The sequence below is a fragment of the Lathyrus oleraceus genome, chromosome 4, assembly GCF_024323335.1.
Source record: "Lathyrus oleraceus cultivar Zhongwan6 chromosome 4, CAAS_Psat_ZW6_1.0, whole genome shotgun sequence".
Lineage (NCBI taxonomy): Eukaryota > Viridiplantae > Streptophyta > Magnoliopsida > Fabales > Fabaceae > Lathyrus > Lathyrus oleraceus.
The window spans coordinates 42,201,005-42,219,293 of record NC_066582.1 but is presented as its reverse complement, the minus strand read 5'-3'; the positions used below and the strand labels follow the sequence as shown (position 1 = coordinate 42,219,293).

The window sequence follows — 18,289 nt, the reverse complement described above, 5'->3', positions numbered from 1 at the left end:
TTTGACAAATTTATTAGAAGATCACAATCTCCGTCAGCGACTTCTCCATTGAAGCAATGAATCGATCCTTCTCGGTAACGAATTGATGAACAAAAAATACTGAAAATTCGTAAGAGCAAAAGAAGAAACCCTAATTTTGGCGAATATAGAAAATGTCAACAGAAGCTCCTCCTTTTCAAGAAGCAGCACGATGTGTTGTCTGCAGTTGCAGTTTCAACACCTTCAGGAGACGGGTGAAGAATACCCTCCATTTCTCTTACACGCTTTGCATGTTTTCAATTCCAATTTCAGAGTTTTCATTTTCTTGCATAATATCAAATTCACACACTTTGCTCTATGTTTATCAATTTGGGGTTTACTTTGTAGTGAAATTTAATCGGATCGGTAATTTTTGTTCTTTAGGCCAAAATCCCAATTTTCAGTTAAGAATGTAATAATGCAAACAGTTTTGATTGAATGCTTATTTAAGATGTACAACTACTATTAGTTCTGTAACTTTCCAAAATTACAATTTTAGTAGCACAGATATCTCAGGAAAAAAAAGGTGGGTCTGTATCAGTTGTGCCAGTTGTGCATGTCCGAAACCGACACTGACATTTGGGATAGTTTGATTTATTCATTTTTTAAAATTATTATCTGTGTCAATGTGTTAAGGTATGTGTTTTTGGTGGCCAAGCTTCATGGCCTGCTACTTGTTCAATTTTACATAAAGAATGAACTATTTGCTCTAACAATCTATGCATATGTGTATAAATCACGAATGAACCATTTGTAAATCAAACTATACTCTTCAAGGCAATGTGTATAAATTCTACTAGGAACTGACACTATACTGTATACTTTTTTTGTGCGGTGCGTATGCAGCATCACTGCCGGTCTTGTGGGAGAACATTGTGCAATGAACATTCATCAGATCAAATGGTGCGTAGTTTTGTTTTTTCAGTTCAGAGTATAATCCTTGATGAACTTCATTGACCAATGTTTTTCTACGCAGGCTTTACCTCAATTCGGCATTTACTCCAATGTCCGTGTATGTGCTGATTGTTTCAACAATTCGCGGTAAATTACTTCCTCATAAACTTTGTATCTTGTTATTGTTTTTCAATTATCTTCGTCATTTGGATACAAAACTAGGTGTTTTGTCTGCATACATGTTTTTAGGATTCTGTATAGATGTTCAACTTTACGAGCAACTGAAAGTTCAATGTCATTTGTCCACTTTTCTTCTACTTTTTTGGTGGAACTTACAATATTTTTGACTATAAATGTGTGAACTTAATATTAGTAATTTTTTCTAGTGTACAGTGTATAGTGACCACTGTACACTTATTTTGTGATTGAGTAAGGAACAGAACTCAATGGGAAATTGATTTTTTGAACTAGTTTCATCTCACTAAGTTCAGGCCAAAGTCTTTGCAAAGATACTTTGTGAACAACCTAATAATGAAGAATTGATGATCATGTTAAGTTATGATGATATGTTAGAAATATAAAAAGGCTGGAAATTTAGTTTGTAGTTGAGTTTAAGGTAGCTGTAATTCTCAGTGTCTAATAAACTTCCGTTTAAAAGAAATTAGGAACTTACTACCACTTAGAGAAGGAAAAAATAGCGCAGACTTGTTAAGTATAGTTGTACAGTGGTTGTGTAAGATTGGATTCAATGCATTTCTTCTCATGTAAATAGTTCTAGAGACTTGTTAAGTGTCCTTTTAAAATAGAGGTGAGGTCATCCGTCATAATATTTCTTCCTATTTGTTCACATGGGTGGCCATGAACACCTAGAAAAGAATCAAACCCGAGGAATTAAACACACCTTGGTCTGTAAGACTGGGTTCAGTGCCATGTGAGCTATCAGCTCAATGGCTAGTTCATCTTAATATTCTAGATTATTTTTATCTTGATAATGCTCTCAAGCATTTCAGCGGTAATATTGTGTCTTTTTTCTAGTGAAGAAGGTAATTTCATTTTAAGCTATATGAAGAGCTATGTGGATTTAATTTTGTAGTATACTAGAAGAATTTCATGAAAACGTGGATGAGTTAAGAGGATAATACTTTTTCCTTAAAAATAAAAACAACTTGCGATATGTGATGATAGTTTCAACAGTTGGGGAGTCCGGGAGAGTCGGGAGCACCAATGAGACTAATGCTCCGGACCACAAGAGAGGGAGACACCACATCTCAACTCAAAACTTTAAGGTGTTATGTAATAGGTCATCTCTCTTATAAATCCAACATTCCACCTATTCATAGGCGATGTGTGACTTTAACCACTCACACTTGCACCTAACATTCCCCCTCACAAAAGTGAGTCCCCACATCCTATAACAGGATCCAACACTGGATCCAGCTCCCGCTCTCCCACCAAGCCGAACCACGACTCTGGTACCACTGTTGGAAAGTCCGGGAGAGTCGGGAGCACCAATGAGACTAATGCTCAAGGACCACGAGAGAGACACTACATCTCAATCCAAAACCTTAAGATGTTAGGTAAATGGGTCATCTCTCTTATAAATCCAACATTCCATCCATTCATACGCGATGTGGGACTTTAACCACTCAAACCAACAATGGATCTGGAGAATGTAGGATTGCTTAGAAGTTCAGTTCCATGCTTGGAAAGTTTGAGACTAGAGATCATTGGAGTTGGCACTCCCTTGGCTTCAAGCATTTTGGCCTTTTCAAGCAAATCCTTGATGTACTTGGTCTGAGTTAGGAAGAGAGAGCCATCTTGAAGATGTCTTACTTCAATCCTAGGAAGTACTCCAACTTACCAAGCTGTTTGAGAGCAAATAGTGCATTCAGTATGCTTATCAAAAGTTGGATATGTTTAGGAGAGTTTCCAGTGACAATAATGTCATCTACATAGACTACATGAATATAGTGTATGTAGAAGAGGCTAAAGTAAATAGGGAGGGGTCACACCTGCTGGAGACAAACCCTAAACCTGTAAGGGCATGATTTAGCCTTTCAATTTATCATTTGAATACAAAACTGGGTATTTTTCTTTGCATGCTAAAAAGCAATAATAGAAACCGAGAAATGCATGAAGAAGAAAGAAAGAGAGGAGAGAGAAGAGAGAGAGAGAGAAGTTAGTTTGATCTAACTGAATTTTCATTTCAGTTTTGTAAAGTTAGTTACAACGAGATGTAACTAGGTATTTAGAGCTGAGCCTAACTGTGCTGACTCAGCACAGTTAGTTACAAGGGTTTTGATTAGTTAAACTGGCTAGGTTTATTCTTATCTCTAATAGGAAAAATTACATTTGTTAAGCCAATATGTTTTTAGAATTCTGTATAGCTGTTCAACTTCATGAGCAACTGATAGTTAAATTTGATTTGTGCACCTTGTTTGGTGGAGTTTGTGATACTTTCAACCATAAATGTCTGAACTTGTTATTGGATTCTTTCTAGTATACATTGTATAGGGACCAGTGCACTATGTTATGATTGAGTAATGAGTGGTAGTCTACTGAGATCAGGCCAAAGTCTATAGTTTTAAGAATAACCTAATAGCAAAGTTTTCTTCCTATTTGCTTACATGGGAGGCCATGCATACATAAAGAATGATCAAATCCGTGGAATTAAGCACATCTTGGTCTATAGTTTGGGTTCAATGCAATGCGAGCTTTCAGCTCAATAGCTAGTTGACCTTAGTATTCTAGTTTTTTTGTCTTGAAAATGCTCTCAAGCATTTTGATAGCGACTTGGGCATTATGGGGTACCCAAATCCAACATCGAGTAGTATGGGATACTCGGTGGAGTATTTAAGTGGTTTGGTTCTTCCCCCTTGATAGGTAGCTTTTAAGAGTGGGTTCCTCAAGTGCCTAGATGCCAATCAATTGGTATCAGAGCTGGCTGTTGGTGGCCTGGAAAGCCCTACCTATGGAGGGGATGACCAAAAATGGCTGAGTAAAGGGCTGTAGAATGCCAACCGCCAGAATGTTGGCTCCCAGGTGCAGTGCTAATGTGATATGATAAGTACTTAGATAACATGGGGTGCCCAAGTCCCACATCGAACAGTATGTGATGGGATGCTCTGTGGAGCATATCCGTGGCTTGGTTCTTCCTCCTTAATAGCTACTCCCTCTGGTCACTATTATAAGAAAAAAAAAAGACCTTTTATCTTGGTCACTATAATAAGTAAAAGTCATTAATTTTCAAACTAATTAATGCTTGTATTACTAGTATACTCTTAATTTAATTCAACAACATTTAATGTTGATAGTTGATTTATCAAATATAATTAAGGATATTATAGTAAATTTTACATTGATTGCACATGAAATCAAGAAAATTAATTACATTTAACTAACTTTCTTAATTCGTGTGAAAGTAGTTATTTTTGCTTATAATTGTGACCGGAGGGAATAGCTTTTAAGGGTGGGTTCCCAAGTACTTAGATACTTATCATATTCAGTGGTAATATTTTGTTTGTTTTTTCTGATGAAGAAAGTATTTTCATTTAAAACTAAATGCAAGAGTTGTAATGATTTAATTTGATATAAGAAGAATTTCATAAAGACACGGATGGATTTAGAGGATAATAAACTAATGTTTAAGAGACTAAAGTTGAAGAGTGAACAAAAGAACACATCAAAGAAGCAAAGCTTCCCAATCCCTCAACATATATATTTGGGAAAATTGAAATTTCCTTTGAAAAACCGCTTACTTTATACTAAGTAGAAGCCGCAAATCTAATCTTACAAAAGTTACATGATTGATGCGATATTTATTAATAATTCAGCAGGTATATGCGTTTCTTGAGAAACTACAAATTGTTATTCCTCTTGCAATTTTGGACTGCAAACATATCAAAACCCATTATTCATCCAACATGAAGCCCATCTCATTTCTTGACATTAGAATTTTTTTTAATACTATAACAATATACTATTTTTTTTCTTAATGTAATGATATCATTATGTCTAAATGAGATCAATGATATTTAGGAAGCACTTATACATTACATAATTTATTTGGCACAGATCTGGGAAGGGTGTACCACAAGCTTCTTCAGATGGAGTAAACAGAATAACAGATGCAGTTTCTGAATTAGATATTGATGCAAATGATGATTCAAAAAGACCACCTACTGCAGATAATAAGCTTGTGCCGGGTGTTAAAGAGTGTAAGTGTGGAATGCCACTTTGTATTTGTGAAGCTTCTGCCACTTCCTCTGATGCACTCCCCCAGGAGGTGATAATTCTTTTTGCCTTTAGATACTTTTTTAATGCAATCCACAAACTCATTATTTTTCTATTTTTCATTCTTTGTTACAGAAGAAATCCACCCCAGTTGTTACAGCTCCATCAAATCCTAAACCCAAGAAGACAGATAATGTTTCCAAAAATAGAAGTTCCACTTCCACGAACAAGTTTAGGTAGGGACTGATTGGCAGATATTATTTTTGTGGTAAGATCAGTAATATACATGTTTTGAATCAATTTTGGCACACAGTAGAGGATTCCAATATATAGTTTGCATCTTGGGGTAATGATAATTCTCCAGCCTGTGTGGATAAAATAACTGGTAAGGTAGAGTAAAAGAAAGGAATTTCTTCTTTTGAAAGCTTGAAATCACATTCTCATTTCCTTAACAAGTTTAGTTCCGACACTATAACAAGTTTTACAAGCTCATTAGTCCTACTAGAAAAAAAGCACTTCCCTAGAAGTGAAGACTTTCCAACTGACAAGAAATTTATGTTGCATTTTTATAAGTTTCTTGGTTGAGATGGTAATGAGGAAGGTCTAGCATTTCCATGTCTCATCCGCTGAAGCCTATACTTTGAAAAAAAAACATTTCCCATGGAAATAAGGAGGGGATTTCTGTCTGAATATTCTGGAGTTTTGCTCCAGCCAAAACAGCCTTGGTAGTTGGTCGACTGTGTTATAGTTCTATTCCTTTTTGTGAACTAGAGAAATAAAGTGACATATTTGTTATAAAAACTTGATATTTTTAGTATGCAGATTTTTCTTTAGGATGTTGAATATTTATAAAGCAATTATCTCATAAAGGTTACAATTGCCAACTCATTACTTAATTATGCACTTGATTTCTTTATGATAGTTTATGATGCAAAATTTGCAGTTCTACGTTTAACCCCGGTAATGCATCTAGTGGTACCTCAAACAAACCCCAAATGAATTATGAAGTTAATGGAGAGGTAAATGTTTTTTATTGTGTAGATTTTTTAATTTCTTATATGGCATCGTGCAAATAGAACTTGGTTGCTGCAACTTCCATGTCATATGTGAATTTGATGTGATGTTCTCAGGGTTTACGAGAAGCAATAAAAAATGGTGATATTGCTGCTGTAAAAAAACTTCTTAAAGAGGTATTTTCTTTCAAATGATGCACCTTTATAGTTTTCTTTTTTGAGGGAAGTACTATTCATGAATTCCATATGTGCAGGGTGTGGATGCAAATTACAGAGATAAGCAAGGACTGTCTGTATTGCATTTGGTATCTCTCCCACTCTTCTGTGTGTTTATGTTCATGCCTGTGTAAGTAATTCTGTTTTTCTTGATCATATAGTGGAAACTAATTGTTGTATTCTCTGTAGGCTGCTGTTTTCAATCAAACTGATATAGTTTTCATTCTCATGGATTCGGGGGCAAGCCTGGAGTATAAAAATGCACAAGGTAATTAATACTTTCCCTTCTTAAATTTCAGCCAATTACAATTTCAGCCTGATCCTCTGCAATGATTTGAAAGTAATAATAGCCAACAATTTTTCATGAACGAATGCAAACCCTAACTCGCTGCTCTGCTTATTCAGGAGAAACGCCTTTAGATTGTGCTCCTGTTACACTTCAATACAAAATGCGACAGAAAATTGAAGAAAGCAGATCAATGGACCAAAGTAATTGAATACTCTTACTTTTATTTGTAGCCTGCTTATGTGGTGCCCCAATGTAACTCTGCTACACTATATAATGTGCCAGAACTGAAGTTCAATTCATCTCTTTCTCCCATTCACATGTCAACCTATTTAAGACACATCTTAGAATTTATCCAGATTAAATCTGTTTGGTGTATGACATATTGAACATTTTTTTACAATGTTTGAATTAAAAGTGTTTTTTTGTGTGTGTATACCCTCAGTATTTGGAAATAACTGAGAATCTGAGTCAGAGTCAGATGTACTTATTTAGGGAAACAAACTTTTAGAATTCATATTTTCTCTGTTTACAACAAGTAAATTCTAGATCCCATTTAAGGAAAACCAAACTTTTGCATTTTTTGATAATAAAAAGTGTGTTTGAAAACTTTTTTCATTTCTTTTACCTTCAATTGCAAGTAATGAGTCATAGTTGACTGTGTGATCATTTTCCATCACATGCACCCCACCATTTATACACTACCCATTCCTCCTTGTCATGTTCATTGTACTTCTCACCCAAATTATGGTAAATGTTAGTGTATACATGTTGGATCTGACTAGGATGTTAGGAATCAACACATGCAGATGGGTCCTTATGACGTTTCATGATCTTGTATAAAAAAGTTGTTTGATTTGGTAAGCAAGGGAATGAAACCTTTATCTTCCACCTAACAAAAATTGCATCATTCCAACAACTGTATCATACATGATCAATCTCTTAACTATAATTCCCAATAGTTTATTAACACGATAATACTTTATTAAAACATGTTTTATTAAAGCTAAAACGGTCAATCACAGACCTCCATTACAATAATGTTTCAAGTGGTTTGTGAGTGACCTTGCGTGGATTTGATGTATTAAAATATAATTATGTATTACGTATGTGCTTTTGTAATTCATTGAGAATATAAATATACATTAACATTACTACTTTTTTATACAAGTGGAAATAAAGAAGATATGAATAATAGAATAAAAAGATCCATTACCAAATCTTGTGATACAACTGTACTAGCTGGAATGAGCTATTTGACAAAAATATTCGATTCATAGTTTCATACGTCAAACTTTTTCTTTACACTGCCCTCTCACATTTTGCAACTGTTCACACGCGGAAGAGTCTTGAGGACTAATCGTTTACTTTTTATTCTTAATTATAAAAGGACGGTGGATAAACATTTAATTAAATGAATTGATATTTGAATACACTTCAACATCAACTCATTAATCATTTAAGAAACACAACTAATTAAATGATAAATGAGGGCGGTTAGACCGGACAATGTGGGCTTTGCATCCTATAAAAGAAATTTGTTAATGTCTGCACCCGGAAAAAATGAAGACTTACAATTTTGGTCAACTTTAAGAAAAATACGGATAAAATGGATATCTACTACGAGACGGGTCTGTTTTTTCACCCTACAATAATCTGTATCACATTCTCTTTTCTTCATCTCAAGCAAGCCTTTACACCATTATTTCAATCGGAGCTTCCCTTATAGAGAGTTTGCCATAATCAAGGCCATTCTTGATAAATATTCATGATCAAGGATTTGGGATTGCTCAAATGTTTCATTAGTTTAGAAGTTGTACATTCAAAAATAAGAAATTTCAATCTCACAAAAATGTAATCTATATCTGTTAGAATCTTCTAGTCATTTTATTGAGAGAACATTAAACCCATTGATGATGTATCTTCTTATAGAAGTTTGATTGACAAATTACTTTACTTCAATATTACCAAGCATGACATCATTTTAACCACACAAGAATTGAGGGAATTCTTACATTCACCAACATTTACACATTTCAAAGCTAGTTATAGAGTGATTTAATACCTTAAATATAATCCATGCCGCACATTTTTATTTTCTAAAAGTTAAAAATTATAAATTCTAAGCGATATTCATGTAGATTGGACAAAGTGTATTGATCCTAGGAGGTCCATCTTAGACTTTTGCATTTTCACATGATCGTCTTTTGTTTCTTGACGCGCAAAAAATGTGTCAAATCCCCTTTGTAGAGTTGAGTATAAAACTTTCTTCACATCCACTTGTGAGTTACAATAACTACTATATTTGTTTAAAGATCTCAATATCACTTGTGTTAGAATATTTGTTTTATACGACCATAACTAAAATTCACTCCACATAACATCAAATTTAACTTTTCATGATAGAACAAAACACATAGAAATAGATTCTCAATTGGTCAGAAGATAGGTTAAAAAGAAATCCTTAGAATCTTGCAAACTTAGAATAATTCTCAAATTTTCTCACATAAGATCTAATTTCTCCAAAAACTTAATTCTTTTGTGTAAACTTGACGTGAATAGTATTTATCATGCTCCAAAATAAAAAAAAGATATTATTAATATAAACAATGCTAGAAGAACACAACACAATACACCAAATTACTTGCAACATAAGTAATCACATACTCCTAGCTCAAAGTAGTTATAACACTCTCCATGTTCTTATAAAGTGTTGTAGCTAGCATTGAATCTAAATAAAAGTTCACTCTAGATGTACCTTTTTGTTTTCAAAATTTATGAGTCAAAATAACATAACTCTTCAAATAACAAATGAATCAATTAAATGAAATTTTGAGTACCGACAATAAAAAAAAATAAAGAAAAAAGTTTAAAAAAAAGAAAGAAATATTTTTTGAAAAGGAAAAACAGGAAAGAACATAGAAGATAGTATAAGATATAGTGAAAGTAAAAAAGCAAAGGCAAATGAAAGAAAAAAGAAAGAAAAAGCAAAGTAGTTGCCTCCACCATACACAAAATTTCCTTTATAACCAACCCACACAATTCATTCCAACTTCCCCCACTCCCTCAAACCCTAATTCCAACATTTTCAAAATGACCCAACAATCCATCTCCAATTTCACCCTAACCCAATCCATATACGAAGCAGCTCTAATCCTCGCACTTCTAAGATGGATCCTCTGTTTCCTTTTCAAAACGATCAAAAACCGAAACACATCCCAACACCAACACCAACAACATTGTTGTCAAATGTTACCATTAACCAGCTTCGGAGAAATCATAGAAAGACATCCGGAAACACAGGACTCTTCTACCACATGTGCCGTTTGTTTGAACAAGATGAAAATGGAAGACGAGGTTAGAGAATTGATGAACTGTTGTCACGTGTTTCATAGAGAATGTATCGATAAATGGTTGGAACATGGTCATGAGAATGAGAATCATAATCAAACTTGTCCACTTTGTAGGGCTCCTTTGATTAGTACTGATGCGGTTTCTTCCGGAGTTTTGAGCGATTGTGTTTCTCCTAATCAACCTAGTTGGGCTGTCGAGAGACTTCTTTATCTCTTTGGTGATGATCTTTTGTCTTGTTGATTATTATAAGATGATCATAGATTAGGGAAATTCATTATTTGTTGAAATTTTCTTAGCTTAAGTCAAAATCCTCTTTTGTTGTTGCTTTGTTGGGGTTAGATGCAACAAAGTTTAGTACATGTTAAGACACAAAATTTGTATGTATAGGTTTATGTTTATGTTTGTATCTATCTACTATGTGTATATTTTATTCACATTTGATCTATATAAAATATCACTACTTCTGATTATTCCATTTCAATTCATGGTTATTTTGTAGTGTGTACAAAGAAAAAGTAATGAAATTGACATTTGTATTTCGGAATAAAGCAAATGATTCATTTCTTGAGTCTTGAGTAAGATTACATTACAATTACATAGGTATAAAAAAACTCAGATAGCAACCAAAGTTAAAGAACCAATTTTTGTAAATAAAAGACAGTTAGAAACATTTTTTTTAGGTACAATAAGGAAACACTTTTATTAGGTACAATACAAAATCACTCTTTATTCATGAAAGGTAATAAAACTTGTCTTCAATGTATGATCATAAACATAGTGTTGGACAAGATTGTCAGCATAAATGAACAACGGAGTTAGCAATTTCTTGTTAGTACAGTGATGTTTACAAAATCTCATCGGTGTTTTAGATTTTTTTGATTTTGTCGAATTATTTGAGGTATTCAAGAAGAATTGAAGTGGTAGACATTATTAGCGATAGAAACTATTGTACAAGAGGTAAGTATGACTTCATTTTCCCCTGCAAGAGAAATGAAGCTCAAGGTCATTATTCAGGGCCAAAATGAGGCCCTAGAAAGACAAAATGAGAATTTCTAGTGTTGGAGGGGATATAGTCATTATCTATGCTCATAAATAAATTGGTATAGGAAGACATTTGAGGAGCATACGAATTCATGTTTAATGAACAAATCTTGAAAGCTTTATGACTAAACATCAATTGATTATTGCAAAGAAGATTGAATAGTTTTGAAAAAAAGTTAGGATTTTGCGAAGTATTTTTTTTATAGAGTACTTGAAGAGGCATAATGGTGAAATGGCTAATTCTGAAATTATTTGAAAGATACAAATCATTTTACATAAGACATGTAACATTTGGGTACGTCTTGATTGGACTCGTGACATGTGAGACTGGACTCGTGACATGTGAGACACACAAGGAAGAGCACATCAGTTTACATAAGGCATAAGACATGTAACCTTTGAGTGTGTCAAGTCATCAACCAACACAACATTTGAAATTTTGTCAAAGTACTAAAACTTGGAACATTTGTTATTTGCGAAATTTCAATTTTGCATAAAAGGAATGTGAGTTAGCGTAAAGTCATCATTTTCAAAGAAAACATAAAGAAATTCGATGACAATGATGAAATCGACACAAGTGCTAATATCTAATGCTCTATATTCTACTTCTGCAGAGGATCAAACAACTAATTTTTACTTCTTAGGTTTTCATGCAACAAGTGCATTGTCTAGAAAAATACAAATTCATAGGTAGATTTTTGAGATACATCTTCCTCAATCTAGATCAACATATGCAATGATTGCCATGTATATGTATTGGGAAATAGGAAATGTATATGTATTGGGAAATAGGAAATGGTGAACAATTTATAAATGAGGAGTGTGAGGGCCATGTATTTATATTGTCAAATACATCATTCAATCAGTCATTTATATAAATAAGATTCAAGTAGTAACTAACCTTTAATATCATCTAAATAATTATTTAGTTTCAACATGTCTCCTCAAGCAACTTTCTTTGACGTAAGAGAATTTCTTTAGTGGATTAATCTCTTTAAAGTCCTAAGAAATACTTCAAAAATCCAATAAAGTTTAACTTGAAATGGAGTGCCAACATGCTTTGAGTTGACTTAATAAATATGTAGAACTTGGAATTTCAATGATCATATCATCGACATGGACCAATAAAACAATTAGATCATCTACATGTCCTCGAGTGAACAGAGAGTTGTCAAATATACTATGAGTGAAATCTACTAACATTGTAAAGGATTTTTTTTGAAACAATCATCAACCTGATCCTCATGTTTTATAACGTACTAGATCAAAGACTCGAGCATTAAAGTTATTTTGAATATTAAAAGGAAATCTTTTCAACTTTCCAAAGGATATAAGTCAATAACGAGAATAAAAAACATAACTAATGGAAAAAGAAAAGAATGTTATTGTTCATAGATTTCAAAACATTATCAAATAAATGTTATGGCCTAGAATGCCACAAATTGGCATCAACATTGTTGATGAAATTATTTGCTGGAATGAAAAGAAAAGAAATTTCATTGATATCACTTATGGGAGGAGTGCTACAAGGACCAAAATAACAAACAAAGAGGCATTGACTAACTTCAACTTTTCCAATCTTCTATTTCAGCTTCTTATCTTGAGTAATACAATAATCATCATAACAAATATTGTTAACCTTAAGAAACAATTTAAAACTACATTCTAATGCTTGCAACTTGTTAAAGACTCTGTGAAGATAATTTGACCTCTAACATGACTATAGGTTTTGTTCCGTTCGAAACCAGAATTTAATGTTTCTAACTTTACGAAAGAATTAGAAATGGCGAGAGATGAATAACTATTGATTTTGGACGGTAGTTCTGATCTCAATTACGACGGTGTAAGGTGGATCTCATTATTAGCACTTCAACACTCAAGTTAGTTCAAGATTTAAGATGAGTAAAGTGAAATTGGAGATCAAAGATTATGTACCTTCTTATAGGGCTTGAGGCTTGAGGCTAGTCCAAAACAACTGCCCCAAGGCTTGGCCGAGTATTGAGAGATATGAGGTAAGTCTTAAGTATCATTGATCGGCCTCCGGGTAGTATTCTAGTGTGATGTAGAACGGAATCTCCTGGAATCGGTTTTTTGAAAAGGTAATGGGGAACAAGCATATTTAATATGGTTTCATAATTGAGACGCTTTGTCACCCATTCCTAACACGTGCGATGACGCAACTAGTTAGGGTGTGGCACAATTCATAAAGTGCTTAAGTGTACTTGAGTGGATGTGTATCCATAAGTGAAAACTTAGCCCTTGATCTTGTGATCCTCATTCGTTGGTCTCGATCCTTCAGCTCTCATTGCTCATATAGAGGTGAGTTGAATAGTTGGAAGTTTTCACAACCTTTCAGCTTTCAAATTTTTAGTTACTTTCTGAAAATGTCCCTGTTCCTTTATTTCCCGAGAACATTACTAAAAGTGATTCAGAACATTGTTTAAAGCCTTTATCTTTTTCATCCTTCCCGCTTCATCAACCTTCTTGAACAAGGTACTCTTCTCACTCAAACTTTTTTGCATCTTCTATTTTGTCTCGCCAAAATGAGCGATAATAATGCCAACCCAGTGAGAGATTATGAAGTGGAAAAATCATCTAAGTTATTCTCTAATTCTCTCGACTCTTCTTTTAGCAACAATCACGTATGACCACATGTTATAACCATCACTGACGACTTTGATTCAGAAGTGAAATTTGAGCCTTCTTTGGAGAGAGAGACTTCTTCTTCAAGGTCGTTAGATGAACTTATATTAGATGTTGGCAAACTAACAAATATCTTTGAGGTCCCTATGCCCCTCCTACCTTGTTGAAAGAGGTGATACATGTCAATATGCAAAGGAGGGACCTTGCAAGAGATTTCATTTAGACTCGCCTTCAAACCTTAGGTTGCGAGCCTAGCGATGCAGTGGTGTTGGAGCATTTGAACCTTTGATGTAGCCCAGACACAACGATGTAAGATTGGTTAGATGTAAAACTATCGTGCACTTCTTCTGTTTTGAGTACTGAGGCCATCATGGAAGACGCTAACATTGTGGTCGGTGACCATTAAGAGTGGTTAGTTCATCTAGTGCATGGAGAGAAGAGGATATCCAGTTTTTCGACAACTGCATGGGTTCCTTTTTATGAATTCTTATTTGCAAGGATAGGACTTTGACTACCTTTTTCTGAATTTGAGGCACCCGTCCTGAAACATTTGAAGGTTTCCCTTTCCTAACTTCATTTGTGGTCATAGGCATTCATAAAGGGCTTTCAATTGTGTGCTGAGTATAAATATTAAGAGCCTTCTCTCTACTTGTTTTTCGACCTTTTTTGTTTGAAGCTCACATCCTCGAATAAATTTTGTAACCATTGACTTCTTCAGCTTGTCATGATCTTCTCTTGGTTCGACCCTGATCACTCACCATTTATGCTAGGTATTTCACTATTTAACCGTAAATAAGTCAGGTAAACTGCGTAAACTGAAGCATTTTTAGTTAGATATAAGCTCAATTCTATAATATGAAGTGTGTTATTACTTATGAATTTCTTGAGGATATTTTACACTTTTGGGTATGTTAGCAGGTCAAAAAGTAGTCTGGAAGCTCAGGGAATCAAACGTCAGATGCGAAATTAAGCCCGAGCAAGAAAACGGAAGAAAAAAACCAAATTCTTGGAGAACCTACTGTCCATACGCGTATGGCCTTACATGATACGCGTATGGACCTTCCCAGTACGCGTAGCATACGTATATGACCAGAGGGATGGAAAATCTAGCAATAAGACAAGCTTCTGGTGATACGCGTACCAGACTGGGCAATACGCGTACCAGACTGGGCAATACGCGTATCAGAGGCTGTCTTACGTGCAGTACGCGTTTGAGACTGGGCAATACGCGTATCAGACTGGGCAATACGCATATGGCCCCCAAAATCAGGAAAAGCCCAACTGCATAGCTATTTAGAGGGGAGAACACGATTTTCCGGGGGTTGGAGAATTTTTAGAGAAAAAGAGACGCGTTTGAGACCTGGAGACTCTACGATTATCAGAGGATTCATATGTTCAAGAGTTTTCCGACGATTGAAGATTGATTCCTCACGAAATTCTGTAATGACAACACTGTTAATATTTGTTTTTATTTCGATTATGAGTAGCTAAACCCCCCATTGCTAGGGGGTGACCCTGATTCTGAATGTGACAGATTTTATGTTTATGAGTGCATTGACTATTTCTTCTTTTCCAGTGATTTGTTCTTATTACCGTTCTTTATGCTTTATTCGTCGGACCAACGAATGATGATTAATATGAATAGTTTAAGCTGGACAACAATTATTCATTGATATGTATAAGAATTTTGGATAGTAAAAATAACCTAGGACTAGGGATTTTCTATCTGACCGGTAATTCTTGATATTCGAATGCTTGAGTATGAACTTAATTATTTATGGACATAGTAATTAGGTTACATAATCAAAGGTCTTTTCACTAAGGAATTAGGAATAAATACCCTTGAGGACCGGAATTAATTGGACAGGAATATTGTCTAAGCCTTCATAAATTATATCTGTTACAGGAAGTTTCATTCACCGAACCCTAGCAATCTTCTCTCATTTGTATCTCGTTCAACCTTTTTACTTGTTTTATTTATTTGCAATTGATAGTATAATTACTCACAACACAAAAACCAAAGGCTTTTGTCTAATTGAAACAATCTATAAACTCTGTATCGTCAAGCAGTCCTTGAGATCGACAAACGGGGAATTTCCCTTTTATTACTACAGTGAGAAAAATAGTACACTTGCTATTTTACCATCATGTTTTTGGCGCCGTTGCCGGGGACTGCCAAAGATAATAGAGTTTATTAATTTATTTTCAATTAGAATTTTGTTGCTCTGCATCCAAAATTTTATTTACTGCTAATTTTAATTTTTATTGTTATTATAACTAATTTTTGTCTAATCTGTGTATGCGAGGTAAGGCCTCAGCTGATTTTCATTTTGACGCAGAACCAGAGAGAACATTGCGCGCAAAGCTCAGAGAAGCTAGAAGAAAGAAACTGGAAAACTCTGACACCGAAGAACCGGCCACACTTAGCACACCAGCCTCTGTTCACTCCGAAAAATCTGAGTCAGACACAGATTCACATCCAGACACTGTTAACATGGCTGCAGACCCACCCCCAGCGGAAAGACTTTTAGGTGACTATGGCAGACAGAATAACCCAGCAGTGCGGTTGACCATTGTTAATCAACCTGTTAATGTTGCTCACTTCCAGTTACACCCCTCAACTATCCGTCAGTTAGAAAGCAAACCTTTTGCAGGAAAGATCAATGAGGATGCAAACAAGCATCTGCAGAGGTTTCTGACTATGACTACATCATTGAAAATTGATGGGCATTCTGAAGAGGCAAAGAGATTGGTCATGTTCCCATTCACGTTATCTGAGGACGCTGAGGAATGGTTCTATTCCCTACCCGCAGGAAGCATTACTATATGGCAACAAATGGAAACAGCATTCTTGAACGAGTATTTTCCTGCTTCTGTGTATATCCGTAAGAGGTATGACATTGTGAATTTTAAACAGAAAGATGGAGAGACACTTGGAGATGCATACAAAAGATTCAAGAGATGTTTAGGTGCATGTCCTACACATAATCTGGATGAAACTGAACAAATGCAGAATTTTGTAAACGGGCTGAAGATGAGAACTAAGCAACTCATTGATACAGCTGCTGGTGGCTCGTCTAATTTTTCAACAGCAACCGGTATCAAAAAAATCATCGAAGCTATTGCAGCGAATGAGCATTTGGAATTATATGACCGTACTGTAAATCATCCGGAGGGAAAAATTGACTTGAAATTAGCAAATCAGGTAGTGAAAATGGAAGACCAGATTGCAACTGAGGTTGAAAGAAGATTGAAAGCTATGAATTTAGGTACCCAGACTGTTGCTCAAGTTCAACCGGTTCCGACCATGATTTGTGAGATTTGTAGTGGACCACACTTTGCCATGCATTGTGTTGCAACCGTAGAACAAGTGCAAGCTATAAATTACCTGAGGCAGAATAACCCCTACTCAAATACATATAATCCGGGGTGGAAAAATCATCCTAATTTCTCTTGGAAAGATCAACAAGGTAATGTTCAGAAGCAAGGACCTCCACAACAACAACCACCTTACCAACCACAATATCAGCCGCAACAACAACATTATCAGCAACAAGTACCAAAGAAAGCGGATTGGGAGATTGCTATAGAGAAGATGGCAACTCAGAGTATGCAATTTCAGGAAGAAACCAGGAATAATCAGAAGAGCACAAATGCATCCATTAAAAATCTGGAGATTCAATTGGGTCAGATAGCACAACAGATAACAAATTCCCAAACACCAGGCGCATTACCTAGTGCAACAGTGACAAATCCGAGGGAGCACAATAATGTGAGTGCGGTTACAACAAGAAGCGGAAAATCTGTTGAAGATCTTAAGAAGAAGGATGAAGAAGAAGATAAATTGCTTGAAGTGGACCTGGAAATCTTAGAAAACAAGACACCACCTGAGGAAGAAAGTGTGATACTGCCGGTGGCACAAGAAAAGCTACCTGAACCAAAACCCATCATTAAGCTTCCATTCCCACAAAGAAACAAAAAGAAGAAGCAAGATGAGAAAATTTTTCAGAAATTCATGGAGTTGTTCAGGAAATTAGAAATCAATATTCCATTCTCTGAGGCACTCGAGCAGATGCCTATCTATGCGAAATTCATGAAAGACATCATCTCCAATAAGCGCACCACTGACGCTGACCCTGTTATACTAACTGAAACTTGTAGTGCTATTTTGCAGGGTATGAAGATTCCAGTGAAGAAGCCAGATAGAGGTTCTGTGACTATCCCGTGTACCATTGGGGATAGGTCCTTTAAAAGGGCGCTGATTGATTTGGGGGCTAGTGTTAGCCTTATGCCTTTGTCTATTTACAGGAAGCTAGGAATTGGAAATGTTCAAGATACCAGAATGACACTTCAATTTGCTGACCACTCAGTGAAGAGACCTTTTGGGGTAGTTGAGGATGTCCTGGTCAAAGTTGATAAATTTGTTTTTCCTGTTGATTTTGTAATTTTGGAAATGCCAGAAGATGAAGAGATACCTCTGATTCTGGGCAGACCTTTCTTAGAAACAGGTAGATGCATGATAGACATTGAGGGAGGTACCTTGACCCTAAAGGTATATGATGAAGAGCTCAGAATTGATGTCCGAGATACT

The 18,289-nt window shown here is 35.2% G+C and overlaps 2 protein-coding genes across 2 annotated transcripts; both read left to right on the top strand.

Moving 5' to 3' along the window:
• Window positions 1–7,096, top strand: LOC127138744 (vacuolar protein sorting-associated protein 27). Its single transcript, XM_051065250.1, has 10 exons — window positions 1–233; window positions 865–921; window positions 995–1,059; window positions 4,987–5,197; window positions 5,281–5,381; window positions 6,089–6,164; window positions 6,276–6,335; window positions 6,413–6,463; window positions 6,564–6,642; window positions 6,780–7,096. The coding sequence occupies exons 1-10, from the start codon at window positions 153–155 to the stop codon at window positions 6,869–6,871; spliced, it is 873 nt and encodes a 290-aa protein (XP_050921207.1). The 5' UTR covers window positions 1–152; the 3' UTR covers window positions 6,872–7,096.
• Window positions 7,097–9,606: 2,510 nt separating this feature from the next.
• LOC127138743 (RING-H2 finger protein ATL14) lies at window positions 9,607–10,484 on the top strand. Its single transcript, XM_051065249.1, has one exon. The coding sequence runs from the start codon at window positions 9,625–9,627 to the stop codon at window positions 10,252–10,254; it is 630 nt and encodes a 209-aa protein (XP_050921206.1). The 5' UTR covers window positions 9,607–9,624; the 3' UTR covers window positions 10,255–10,484.
• The last annotated feature ends 7,805 nt before the right edge of the window (window positions 10,485–18,289 follow it).

What these genes read in the sequence shown, in the direction of transcription:
- LOC127138744 (XM_051065250.1), top strand. Translation starts at nt 153, where the DNA reads ATGTCAACAGAAGCTCCTCCTTTTCAAGAAGCAGCACGATGTGTTGTC. An exon ending in GATTGTTTCAACAATTCGCG is followed by an intron (nt 1,060 to 4,986) that starts GTAAATTACTTC and finishes TATTTGGCACAG; the next exon opens with ATCTGGGAAGGGTGTACCAC. An exon ending in TAAAAAAACTTCTTAAAGAG is followed by an intron (nt 6,336 to 6,412) that starts GTATTTTCTTTC and finishes CCATATGTGCAG; the next exon opens with GGTGTGGATGCAAATTACAG.
- LOC127138743 (XM_051065249.1), top strand. Translation starts at nt 9,625, where the DNA reads ATGAAAGAAAAAAGAAAGAAAAAGCAAAGTAGTTGCCTCCACCATACA.